Below are 13,316 nucleotides of genomic sequence, written 5' to 3'. Positions count from 1 at the left end.
CCCTTTGACTGCTACCAGCCTGCTTTTGCCTTTTGCACCCCTGATGACTTGCAGGACACCAACTACATAGCCAAGCAGAGGCCCTGAGGTAGCTTTATGTGCAACCCCTCCCATGGAGGTGTCACAGTTTTCGCTCAGGGTGGCCTACCCATCTGCAAGTCCCATTTTTCCATGTATTTTATGACTGCATGGAGTCCCTGACCCACAGGAACTTCTGCCCGTGAAGGATCCCTACGGCATCAGACACGACGCTGTAGGAGGACAGCACTGGGCCAGGAGGACCCAGCTCTGTGAGGTGATTTCTTCTTACTAAGCGGACAGGCCGTTGCCAGGGGTGCGCCGCGCTGCACCCCTCAGAGGCGGAGACAACCAGCTGCCCCTCACAGCCCGCCTTAGCCCCGCCCATCCCCGTTCTCTTCTCCTCGCGCCCACTCTCCGCCAATCCCCGACCGCGCTGCGTGACGTAACTCCTTCCCCTTCCCGCGCCTGCTACCGCCGGCGCGCAGCGAGGAGCCGCCAAGCGGGGCGGACCAGGCCTGGGGGCTTTAGCTCCGCCCCCCCGTAACGGCCGCCCCGCCAGTCAGCCAAGCAGGCTCGGGATTGGCCGGCGCGGGGAGCGCGCCCCGCGGGAGGGGCAGAGCGGGGCGCCGGGGCCATGGCCCGGCCGGGGGCTGCGCGGCCCTGCAAGGTGCGTGCGGGGCGGGGGGCGCGGGGGCGGCTGGAGCCCCTTTGCCGGCCAGTCGGGTCTCAGCCTTTCTTTAGCCGCCTCATTAGAGCCCAGATTTGCCTGAAGGGGGGTGAGGGGCGTCCCCCTGCAGTGCGGAGCAGGGCGGTCGGCGTGAGGGGGAGTCGGGCCTTGGGCACTGGGTGCCGTTGCCTTCCCGGGCTGAGCCCGACACCCCTTCCTCGGGGCTCGGCGCCTCTCTGTGCGGTAGGGGCACGGCAGCTTGCCGCTGCAGTGTTTCTCCACCGTGGTTGTCCGGGGTTTGCGTAGCGACTGTAGTTTATTCTTGAAATCCCACAAGGCCACGTGTGTATTGATCGAACTTGGCTTCAGTCTGGAATGTGTGTTTTGTAGGTCGGCCCTTGGCTGTGGCCTTCCGTGAATTACTGTAACTGTAGAGTGCTATGGAAATTAATAAAGCTTCATGCTGTAAAGGCGTGTTTTCTGAAACCAAAACTGGGAGATTTAGGCCCTGATGGCAGCAGCGGGCTGCATCCTTGCTCTGAGAGCTGTAAATTACCTTTAACTGATCTGCCTCAGCAGCTGTTCTGGAATGTGGGGGCAATGGTAGTCTTCAATTATGTTGGGAAAGTACTTCACGAAAATCACAGTATATTTCTGTAATTGGCAGGTACTGTCTTCTGGAAGGCTAACAGGAGCGGCTAAGTTAAGAAATGGAAGACAACAGTAAGACCTTAATCATGAATACTACCTAAGATTGAATGTACATGTCAGCGTTTGGGAACCTTATACTTGTCATACCTTACAACTAGCCAAAAATTCTTTGTATGTATTGGAAGCCATTTTTAGCTGACAGGCTGTATGGCCAGGTTCTAAGCAGCCCATGAATAGACTGAATAGAAATTTTTCATGTAGTAGTACAGGGTTGACTCTCTGCATGTTTTATAAGTAAAATATTTCCTTTCTGTAGAATCATAGAGTCATTTAGGTTGGAAAAGACCTTTGAGATCACCTAGTCCAAGTGTTAACCCAGGACTGCCAAATCCAGTGCTAAACCATGTCTCTAAGCACCGCACCTACCCATTTTTAAAATGGGTACCTCTAGGGATGGATTCCGCCACCTCCCTGGGCAGCCTGTTGCAATGGTTGACCACCCTTTCAGTGAAAAAATGTTTCCTAATCTCCAGTCTAAACCTCCCCTGGTGCAACTTGAGGCCATTTCCTCTTGCCCTGTTGCTTGTTACTTGGGAGAAGAAACTGATGCCCACCTCACAACCTCCTTTCAAGTAGTTGTGGAGAGCGGGAAGGTCTCCCCTCAGCCTCCTTTTTTCCAGGTTAAATAACCCTAGTTCCCTCGACTGCTCCTCGTAAGACTTTATAGTTACTAGCTCTATGTAAGACTGTTGAGTAAAGACTAAATTCTGCTTTGAAGTAAGCTGTTAATATCTGCTGAGCATGTTTGTTGCAGCAATGCAGAGTTTTCAGAAAAAGGTTACTTTGTTTCTTGACAAAATTAATTTGCTTTAGTTTGCTATTATTGAATAAAAGTGTTATTTTAATTTGCATGTTAAGGAGGTGGTATAAACAGTGAATCTGACTTTTTCAGGATTGGCTTAAGAAAAGGATGTTATTCTGAGGTAGAGTCTGGATGCTCTCTCTGTTCCCCTGACTCTGACAATGAGGTAATTCAATGGCTTTTTAATACAGTCATCCCTGTTTTCTAAAGAGAAGAGAAATTGGAATACTTTGAATAATAGAAGAAAACCAGGTTAATGTAAATACTACTGCATCTGCACTAGAAATAGCTCCTACAAAGCTAGCAAGAGTGTCTGTACTGTGCTTTGAGGTATCAGCAAGCTGGCTTTGTGTGCAGTGAATTTGGCTCTGAGAAACCACATTAAGGCACAGGATGTATTTTGCAAACGCAACTATGCAGTTCATAGACAAGGGCTGGTTCTGGCAGAAGTATAGCCCTGTTTGTTAGACTTTGTGCCAAAAAGTGAGTGGTATGGAGTCAGTGCTGCAGCACTGTTTTGTGTGTAGTGCTGAGTCAGTTATCTCCAAAACAGAAATAGGTGGTAGATAATAGCTTAACATCCAGCAAATGGACACGCATGCAACAGCACAATTTACTTATTTTGCAAAATTTGTGTGTTTGCAAACTTTTATGTAATTGCAAAGTAATACATGGAAAATGACACAGTTTTGCTGGTTATCAGTTGTTCTTTTGCAGATGATGGAGTGGGGATCATTTCCCTCTGAAATAGTATCTTTGTTTACGGAAAGAAGACAGTGAGATTGTTTTTCTGACTGCGTCATTCTTTGTGCAGGTTGATATTATCCATAATGGGCTTGACCGTTGTGCAGCTTTACTGAAGAATATTTTACAAAATGAGGCTACAGGTTGTACCTATTGAAAATTTAAGTTATGTTTTTAGATTTTGTAAGACTGTTTTGATTTGCTTTGTGACTGGTTTTTCTTTTGACTAATACTAGGAAAGGAGGCTATCCATAAACAACCTAGGAAAACAACTTCCATTAAAATTACTTCCAGGCCTTTGCTAACCAAAGGAAATACTTCCAAGAAGAAAGTGTTGAAAAAAAGCATTACCCCTGCCCACATCCGAAAAGAAATTGGTAAGTAAACTTTCACAGGCTTGCTTTTTTCTCAAACAGCATTGAGAGACTCCTCAACTTATTGAAATAAAACAAGGCTTCAGATAATTGTTGTTGGTTGTTATTGGTTGATCCAGGGCTGGATCCACAAAAAGATGTAGACGTTACTCATTGTCTTTTAGAAACCTTAATTGTTTACTAAACAGTTACTAAAATTCACAGATGTTTGAACTTCATGTGCAAGGAAGAAAGTTGAGTGTGTCTATAAATACCAACATCATCATGTTTAGCTGATAGGAAGTGTGGAACAGAAAATACCCATGTCCCATTTCTTTTGGACAGTGAAGCATTACAGTGCTTGGTCTCTGTTTGGGATACACAACTATAAACTGTCCAGGTGCTAGGTGTCCAGCCAGGCTTCTCTCAAGGATTGGTTTCTGGAAACAAGAAAGTGTTGCAATGAGTAATAGGAACTCAAGTGGTTTAGTGGCTTTCCACTTGAATGGAAAGGTAGATGGAGTGCTGTAGGCTGAGCTGCTCTCACATTTTATTAATGTTTCTCACTCTCCACACCGCTTCTTTTGTGTGATTTTTAATCCGGTAGACAGGTAGGGCCTGTAGACTAGATGTGTAGCAGAATGCCTATTTTGTGAGCTGTAGAAGGTGAGCACATTGTTGATATCTTTCCAGCACTGTAAGAGTACGGAGTTTTAATTATACCCAACATAAAGAAAATTAGGTTTGGAGGATGCTTTGGTATTGGTTATTCCAAATGGTTTAAAAGCTTAGAAAGCAGCTAAGTAGAGATTTTAAGAATTGCATTTTAGAATTGGCCCTCTGTCCAACTTGTTTAGGTTACTCTGTCTGGAGGGAAAAACCTGATGAATTGATTTGCTGGTGAGTCAAAATCTGACTAGAATCTTAGTCTGTAGAATCTTTTGGTGTTCTTTTTCAAAGGAACTTGCCAGAGTCTGCCTGACCAGCACAAAGGGTTCATGTAGGTGGAGAAGATGGGCAACTTCAGCTGGGTTTTTTGTTCTTTCTTTCTCTACAGTGCCAGTATCAAATAGAAAACTTGCCTCGTTCACCACACCTTCTACCGAGAAGGAACTTTCCAGTGCAGCACAGAATCAGATGGTTCAACCAGTTCACGTGCTTTGCAGTCAGCACTCTCCTGTGATGCATCAGAAGCTGTGCGAGCATGTGCAAACTCAAATGTCTCTGATAACTGGCCAGCCACCACAAAACAGTAATGAAATCCCTACTGTCGCTTCTTTTCCTACCTCGAATCATGGTTAGTGGAACTGTTAATGTAGAGCCTGCTGTTTACTGTATGAGTTTTGCCCCAAATTGCCCTGATCTGCGAGTCTTGTTTTCTTATAGGATGTCAAAATGTTACAGCTTTTAATTATCGATTACCTACCTCCACATCAGCTCAGTCCTTGCAGCATTCAGCTAATCCCTTATCTACTCAGTCAGTAAGTAAAAGTTTGATTCTGACTATTAGCAGACATTTAAAATGAGCACTGCCAATTTGTTTATACATTTATTCAAGTGTGTGGGTCTTCTTGGGATTATGTAATAATTTTCCTTAAGAAAACAATTTGCATATTTCAACCTATAGTGATGAACAGAATAACAAGAAGAATTACAGCTATTTAAAATACATTTTATTTAGACACCAAAAAATGAAATTAGAGGTAATTGCAACTGGCTGCATGTTTCTGCATGGTGAATTCTATAATGGACAGCAAACATGGAAGGTGCAGGGGATTACTCGTTACTGTTAATAATTATGTTCTCCATAATGCACTTTAGGATCATTGACCAACTCCTCATAAAAGAAATCATGTTTCATATGTAGCTTTGCCCTACCAATGATCAAGTTGATTATTTCTTCAGACACTGTGTATTATCTTAGAGCCACATTTTGAAATAATTCAGGGCATAAAATAGAACTAATGGAGAGTTCCAGCTGCTGCCTTGGGAAATGTGGTAAAAGGCTTGCACCTTGGAACTGTTAAGACTCTATAGACTTACCTTCCATCTCTAGGCAGTCCATGTATAGCTAGTGCTGTCCTTTTAAGAAGTTTGTCTGCTTAAAATATTGAAAGGTGATGGTGTTGTCTTTTGTGAGGTTTTTTTATTCCCTTTTCCTGTCAAGGAATGAGTGTTTATGAACAACAACCAAAAAAAAACCCCAAACCTCACCAAAATGCTGCTGAGGTTTTTTCTTTATAGAACAGCTGAAAAAGAATGGTGCTTTAATGTTGTCAATAACATTTAAAATAAAGGTAATCTAAACCACATTTACATTTTAATTACTCCTTAATATACTGGAAAATTATGCAATTAATGAACTGTAGTTACTTTTATAATTTGCAAAGAATGATGAAGACTACATTGAGTCAGACAACGGTAGTGCTATTTTTTTTTAAGATTTAAAAAAATCATGTTACTTTTTTGTTTAATACGAATATTCTTTATGCAGGATGTTCCTGTAGGCAGTGGCAATGAATATGTGCCAGAAATGGGAGGACCTGTGGTTTCCCCAGTAGTTTCTGCTGCTCCTGCTGCGCAAATACAGTCTGCCACTGCTCTTTCGAGTGTGATCCCTTGTATAGCATCAGGTGCACCAAGTAACTCTACAGTGCCTACATTCATTCCATCATCTTCTGGCAGAGAGATGACCCCAAACCATGAGCAACAAATGAAAGAAGCGGATTTGATAAGATGCATACAAGCTCACCTGGCCCTGTTACAATCACATGAAAAGATGAACGGCGGGACTGAACAGAAGCACCATCATCATTGTCCGGCAAAACACAGCGCTTCAGGTAACAAGGAGGAGAATACTTCTGATGAACACAGTGAGGACTTGGCCAGCGAAGAAGAGTTGAATCTTCTTGACACAGCCCCAGTGAGAGATACAAGCTGTAAGACAAGTTTTGTGAAGAAAGTTCTAAAATCTAGAAAAGAAAGTCCAGAAGAAACAGCCCATAAAGTTAAGACTGTAAAGTATCTTCTGGGAGAGCTCAGAGCACTGATAACAGATCAAGGTCAGGACATTTTCATTGTGCAGTAGAGTGATTACATGGAAATAAAAAAGAGCTGCTTTAAATGAGTGATCACTTCAGTTTCTGGAAGTGTCAGATGATATATGACATCTTAGAGTGGTTTTCCACAACTGTAATAGCTTCATGTTTCACTCTGGATAAGTGTCACATTATTTTTTGGAGTATTTTAGCATTACTTTAAGAACTAAGGTAAAGATTGTTCTCATTTCATGTACAGTGGTTTTTCCGCTGAGAAGGGGAGCAGTGTAGAAGGATTGCAATAGCAATCCCACCAAGGTTGGTTTTCATAGTCAAGCTTAAAATTTTTAAATAAATAAATAAATATAATTAAAATAAAAAGATGAGGGTTTCTTGAAAAAAACGTAGATACTACGCTATATCACTTTGTAGATTGCTTAGTCACATATAAAATATTACTGTCATATTCCAGGTTTATATGTTTACGGCGTCTTTTTTTTCTTGCACTATTTGCAGATGATTTGGAAATGTTAAGGCTGATGAATGAAATAGAAGACTGTGTATCATTGCTGCCAGCTGTAGTGGGAAGTACGAATATACAAGCTGAAATAGCACTAGCTTTACAGCCTCTCAGAAGTGAAAATGCCCAGCTGCGTAGGTTAGTAACTCATCAGTCATTCTGTGTTTACTGCAAAGGCACCTAAAGCACCTTTAACTGGTCTGTTCTAAATTGCATATTTTATCATTGTTATGGTGTAAGTGTTATGGCCCTTTCATTGGCACATATGGCAGAAAATGTGTTGGTAAAACTACATAGTTTAAAAATAAATAACACATGGCAAGACTTCAGTTAATACTGATATGCCGGTAGCCTCAGTTATATCATGATTGGGCCATTGTCTAGGCGGGATCATCATTCTCTCTAAAAACTGCAGTATCTAGTTAGCCTGCTTATATTCTGTGTATAGTGTATTCTGAAATGCAAAAATGTGTCTCATTTCAGGGAAGCTCTCAAATCCATAACTGGGTAGCAGTTCAGAGGGAAAGATATTTACCAGAACTTGTAAAGGGTCTTTTGTATTGAAGAAATATAGGAATATAAGAAAATGCATTAAGACCTTTTTTTATATTTCTGAAACATTCTGTGATATTTAATTCTCAGTAACAGCTTCTTACCGAACTAATTTTAAATGCAGTGGTTTTGAACTTATTCTGAACTTTCTGAATTTTTGCTTTTTCACAATTCATATTTAGGAGACTAAGAATATTAAACCAACAACTCGGGGAACAAGAAAGAAGTGAGAAGACGTCTGGACAGACCTGCAACTATGAATGTAAAGTACTAATAGAGAATGATGTTTGTTAGGGACATTTTGTTAAAGCTTTATTTAAATAGATGGACATATAAAGATATAGATACATAAATAAATACCAGTATATGTTGTGGCCTTTAGTGGCAACTGATCTAAGTGTTGTGCGTCTAGCAGTGCAGCTGCATTTGCATAGATTGTTGTGCCTGTTTGAACTCCACATAGTCAGACTCAGCTCTTCAGCTGCCGAGCAGATTATTTTTCCTTATGTGCCTCTTAAAATGAAGATTACATAGCAGATAATTAAGAAGAAAGCTTGAGTTCTATCTGGCTGCCTCAAAAACCCCTTCTGTCTGTAAGCAAAATTTGTATTACCGAGATTATTTAAAAACTTAGTTTGATTTAGAAATTCAAACTGTACCACACAAAACGCTTAAACTTTTCATGTTTTACTTCTGGTAGTAGTTTCTTTGCAGTCCTTGAATATGATGCTCCAGAGTCAATTGAAAGAATCACTGAAAGGCCTTGAGTCACTGCAGGCTAAAAATGAAGAACTACTTAAAATAATAGAAAGTCAGAAAGAAGAAAATAAACATCTCGCAAAAGATATTCAAGATAAAGAAGAAGAATTGCTTGAAAATAAACAGCACTATGACATTCATTCCACCAAGCTCAAGATTGGTATGTGTTTTAAAAGCGTTCATTCTTCATTCAGTGTTCTAAAACTTCAAATAAATAGGTAAATTCTTCTTGGCATTTTAGAACTGGAAGAGGCATTAGCAAACGTGAAGAGCCTTCAGTTTAAGCTGGAAGCTTCAGAGAAGGAAAATAAGATTTTGGGCATAACGTTACGTCAGCGTGATGCAGAAGTTAACAGACTGCGTGAGTTAACCAGGTACTAATGGCTAAACTATGGGGTTTTGCCCCTTGAGATTGCTTTTCTTCCCCTTGCAGCCCCATACTTTGGATTATTGTAATCTTAATATCTTGGTGGTAGGAGGTCATGTAGGCTAATACTTCTCTTTGTAGTTACTTTTGCTACAAGGGTGCTATAACATTACAACAGAACTCAAATCATGGAGCATGACAACTGTGTTTTAAAGTGAAATGCTATCTGGCATAACTTGTCAAGAGTTTTATTTCTTAATAGCAGACCTGCCAATAAGGAGCTCCACGGGAAGTGCACAGACCTGTAAGCCTACTGGTATTTCTTGTGAAGCTGTAGAATTTGGAAACTAACTCTTAACCTGAATTAAGGAGGGATTATTTTGTTTTTCTTTCTTTCTTCACACTTCACACAGAAATTGGTCTGTTTTGAGAAGAACTCACTTCAAGAGCCACAGCAAGCTCTTCCTGTGGGAATGAACAGTCCTTTCTTTAATTGTACACACATTTGAAGTAGATCATACCCAAATATTAATTATGGGTAAAGGTGGGAGTTCTGGGATCACTGGATGAAGGTGGTGGTACTTACCATCTTTTAGACCTATTACTGTGAATTTATTTTGTCATGGTCTTTTATGATGAATATAGTGACAAGCTGGACTTAAATAGCTTTTTGCATGTGCAAAGTGGTATGTACATAAAACTTGTTTGGACATGATGTGCGGAGGAAGTTAAAACTTGTCTGTCCGGTTTATAGCTGATACTTCCTGGAACAGCAGAATCTTTTTAATCAATACTTCAGATTCTGTAGTAGTTTAGCCACACTTCACACTTCTGTGACTACTGTACTAACCACCAGATGGTAGTATAGTGATGTCCTATTACATGTGTGTCTGCAAATGCTATATACAATAAGCATTTAAGCATTCAGTTGTTTTGATGTACAAAGCAGAAAACAAGAAGAATTATTTATTTTATTATATTTTCTATTTAGATGCAGCGGGCAGAATAATTCGGAAGAAATTCTTGCTGATTTTGATAACTGTTTCTATATGCTTTTTAACAGTTTCTTGACAATTTATTTCATTTTATAGTACTGTAAGCACACAAAATGAAAATAATCTCAGTAACTTCATTGGCTTGTGCTATTTTAGTTACTTTATAGGCACATTGAACTGAGCCAAAGAAAGAAATTCAAGAAACTTGGAATTGGTTCATATTTGTACTACATTGTAGGACAACACATAGAAAGAGAATTGTAATTTTGCTGCAGTCTGATAAATCTAATGTTTTGGTGTTATATAAAAGTTTTTAACTATTTTTTTCGTGATCGTTTTTAAGTCTGATTAATTGATCTTACCTTAACAGAACCTTGCAGGGCAGTATGGCCAAGCTTCTGTCTGACCTCATGGTAGACAATATTAGACCTAAATCTGAAAAAAGTCTCTCAAAGTCTCTCTTGGAAGACCACGAAAAGCAGATGCTACCTGATCCGTTTCCTGGGAGTACTTCAGTAATGACTTACCTTAAAAAATTAGAAAAGGATCATATTTTGACAGATACAGAACTTCAGTTCTCAAATAAAAATGGAGAATTAGAAATGCAAAATCTAGCCTATGAAAAGGTTGCAACTGAAGGAAGTAAAATAAACAGTACATTCCCAGAAAAAGGAACATCAACTCCCAAAATACTACTAACCTCACTGGAGCAAGATGCAGAAACAGTTAGTGATTCTGGGACTTTACTAGATGACCAAAACAAGTTGGATGAGACTGTTTATATTCCATTGACTAGCAGTGCCTCTAAAAAACAGCAGCTAATCTCTGAAAGAACTGGTGTGCTACCCCAAAGTAGAGGGGCTTGTAAGATGTTAGATTACCACTGTGAGCTCTCAAACTCTGTGCAGCAGAATGAATGTGAGATATCAAAGGATCCAACTCTTGCGGATAAATTAAGTGCTGGGTACAGTGTGAAGAAGACTATGGAAAACACGCTTGAAGTTACAGGGGATAAAGTGAAGCCAGAAGTAGACAAAGTCCAAATGAGGCCAAAAGGCATTCCAAGCGGAGCTGCAAAAGACTTCACAGATAACCCAGACCAGCCTCAGCCTAGTACATACCCTTGCATACCAATGCTATTTCCGAAAGAAATTTCTCAGAAAAAAGGCAGTCGAATAGTTGATTTTAGTTCCATTTCCTGTGATGGTCTATCAGGGAAGTCTGAGTGGAGTGCATCCTCTTTCTCAACATTTACTTCTCGAGATGAAGAGGACTTCAAGAATAGCTTAGCAGCTTTGGATGCCAACATAGCTAGGTTACAAAGAACTCTGCAAAACAGCATTATGAAACAGTGAGTATGAGGAAACAAAATGGGGTGCACTTGTCTGGATTATTTAGGTTTTTCTGAGGTATATTAATAAGTATGGTACTGATACAAATATTTGTATTTTTTTGGTATGAAATGACTCTTTCCTAGCAGTTTAAATTATGGATTGGATTTGTTCTTCCTTAAGCTGTGGTGCTGTTTCCCTTGATGTGTACAACTTGAAATAACTTGTTTTAAACTGTGATCTAGGTTTATACCCTGTAATTGCAAAACTAATTCTTAGAACAGCACTTCATAATAACTGTAAGAAACTGGTGTGCTGTTGGCAGTATGGTTTTTCCATTAAATGATAAAGTACACTCACATGCGTTTCCTGTGTGTTTTTTCAAAGTGGTAGGAACAGTGTTGAGAGATGAGTTTGAAGTCGGTTACAGGTGTGATAAATTTTATTTCATTATAATTTGAGTGTTACAAAATGAGATGCATAGTTATTTTCCTCAGTTATGACCATGTGTTTCAAGAAACAAGCTCCTTGTTCTGGTTCATGAAGGGTGTGCAACCAGTAGAGTCAACATCAAAGAAACAGGTGAACAGGATGACTTACTCAGCTGCATTGCTTCTTAATCCAAATTGGGTTTAATCAAGAAGTGGGAATTTAACTGGTGAAAGGGGAGCTGCCTTGAACATATAAAGTGTTCTGCCTTGACTAGGTAGGTCTCTTGAAGTTATTTTGCTTTTATTTGTTGTTTTATTTTTTAAAGAGGAACTTAAGTGCAGGAGAACAATTGCAAGGTGCCATACATGGGCAAGAGGTTCCACAGGTAGAGTCTGGGGAACTGCTATGTAGTAATGTTGAGAGTTACAATTGCGAAGTCAGGATCATGCTGTTCCAAAAAAAAAAAATCCAAGGGCAGCCATCACAGGGGATTTGCAGTGTGTGGTAGAGCCTATAAAATACATTAATTAATCCTTTTTCACTCATCACTGGTAAAACTCGGTCTTCTGTTTTGAGCATTTGCAGTTGAAGAAAAAAGTTGATTAAGTGGAGAGTCTAGATGAGGGCAAGAATAGAACCATCGAAAGTTCCATCCTTTTCTACAATTCTGTTTCAGGTCATAGTTTTTACGAATTTTTGATTTTATCTAAAGAGACTATAGTATCAGTGGATAAACATAGAACAGGCTGGTGCTGAGAAACAGAAGCAGTAACAGGCTTCAGCTGACACAAAGGAGACAAATTAGGCATTAGTGAAAGCTGGCAAACCAGTACAGTTAGCGAAGCACTAGAATATCCAGTGTGAGGAAGTCATGGAAATACCACAGTTACTGAGGTGTCAAACATCTATTGGTCATACGTACAGAGAGTCTGGACTGAGTCACCCACTTGGCTCTGACACAGTGAGCGGAGGGGGAATGATTCCTGTCTGGTGGTGTCGATGGGGCTTTCCAGACCTCAGGGTCAAGAATATGCATCATTCAAGTTCTTATGTTACAGGTACAGAAAGTTGGTTTACTGCTACCATTCTGTTCCTCTCACACCCTTAGCAGTGCTTGAACGCTGCTTTTCATGACTCATGTTTTTTCAGGGAAAAAATGATCTTTGGAAAGAGATCAGCAACTTAGGGACCTGAATTTACGACTGCTTTTTCTGCAGTGTTGCTTATTTTTTTTTCCTAGAAAACATTACTGTGCTTCCTGGTGCTGGCCTTTTCTTTTATGCTTCCATGTAGGACAAAAATCTCAAGTTTTACCACTTTGAAGAATGTATTTTTTTTCCATGGTCAGTTGCTTGAATGAACATGTTTTAAAAGTAGAGCACTATCCATACATTGTACTGTTGAGCAGTTAATTTGATTATTTTAGTTACTGGTAACAGCAATAAAAAGGTATGAAGACAGCACATACCACAGAAGATGCCAGCTGGCAGTCCTGCTTTGAAAAGGGAAAGTTAGACTAAATAGTGACTTCAGTGATTTAGAATGCTTGTGAGGCTTGGCCTGGATTTCTTACTACTCTCCACACTGCTCATGCTCAGATTCAAAGTAAGGTTGATGGTATGAAAGGGAACAGGTTTTAATTAAATATTTACAAGCATTTTCAGTGTAGAAGCAAAGCAAGATGTAAACAATGATAATGACAGGATTAAAGAGAAGCTACAATAAGTTCCAGTCTTTAAAACTGAAGAGAAGGCTCAGAAAAGACTGAAAGAATAATCATTAGTAGACAAACTAATTCAATTGTCGTCTTGCAGCTAGGACTTACTCTGTTTGAAGGAGGTTATTTGTCCTGGCCAAAGCTAGTTGCAGTCTACATTAGGCAGCTGTGGTGTCAAGATGCCCAATTATGTTCTCGCATTTAGAGCATTTGCATTTGCTTTTATCTCAGTGGGGGAAGATGCTACACCATCTTACTTGTGTCCTCTGTCGTTACAAAGTTAGTTATATCAAAGCATGAGTTGACA

The 13,316-nt window shown here is 40.0% G+C and overlaps 1 protein-coding gene across 5 annotated transcripts; it reads left to right on the top strand.

Annotated features, from left to right (window-relative positions):
- The first annotated feature begins 492 nt into the window (after positions 1 to 492).
- On the top strand, positions 493 to 11,219 carry CCDC14 (coiled-coil domain containing 14). Of its 5 annotated transcripts, none has more exons than XM_055811441.1 (13): positions 493 to 688; positions 1,356 to 1,411; positions 2,292 to 2,367; positions 3,016 to 3,088; positions 3,182 to 3,322; positions 4,356 to 4,595; positions 4,685 to 4,779; positions 5,793 to 6,138; positions 6,853 to 6,994; positions 7,591 to 7,670; positions 8,109 to 8,327; positions 8,409 to 8,541; positions 9,900 to 11,219. In XM_055811441.1, the coding sequence occupies exons 1-13, from the start codon at positions 656 to 658 to the stop codon at positions 10,882 to 10,884; spliced, it is 2,619 nt and encodes an 872-aa protein (XP_055667416.1). In that variant the 5' UTR covers positions 493 to 655; the 3' UTR covers positions 10,885 to 11,219. The 5 variants fall into 5 exon arrangements, with proteins under 5 accessions (XP_055667416.1, XP_055667415.1, XP_055667414.1 ...); XM_055811440.1 differs by having other exon boundaries at positions 5,793 to 6,237; XM_055811439.1 differs by having other exon boundaries at positions 5,793 to 6,360; positions 8,112 to 8,327.
- Positions 11,220 to 13,316: the final 2,097 nt, after the last annotated feature.

This window comes from Falco peregrinus, chromosome 8, assembly GCF_023634155.1.
Source record: "Falco peregrinus isolate bFalPer1 chromosome 8, bFalPer1.pri, whole genome shotgun sequence".
In the NCBI taxonomy this organism is placed as follows: domain Eukaryota; kingdom Metazoa; phylum Chordata; class Aves; order Falconiformes; family Falconidae; genus Falco; species Falco peregrinus.
This window is presented reverse-complemented; position numbering and strand designations above follow the sequence as displayed.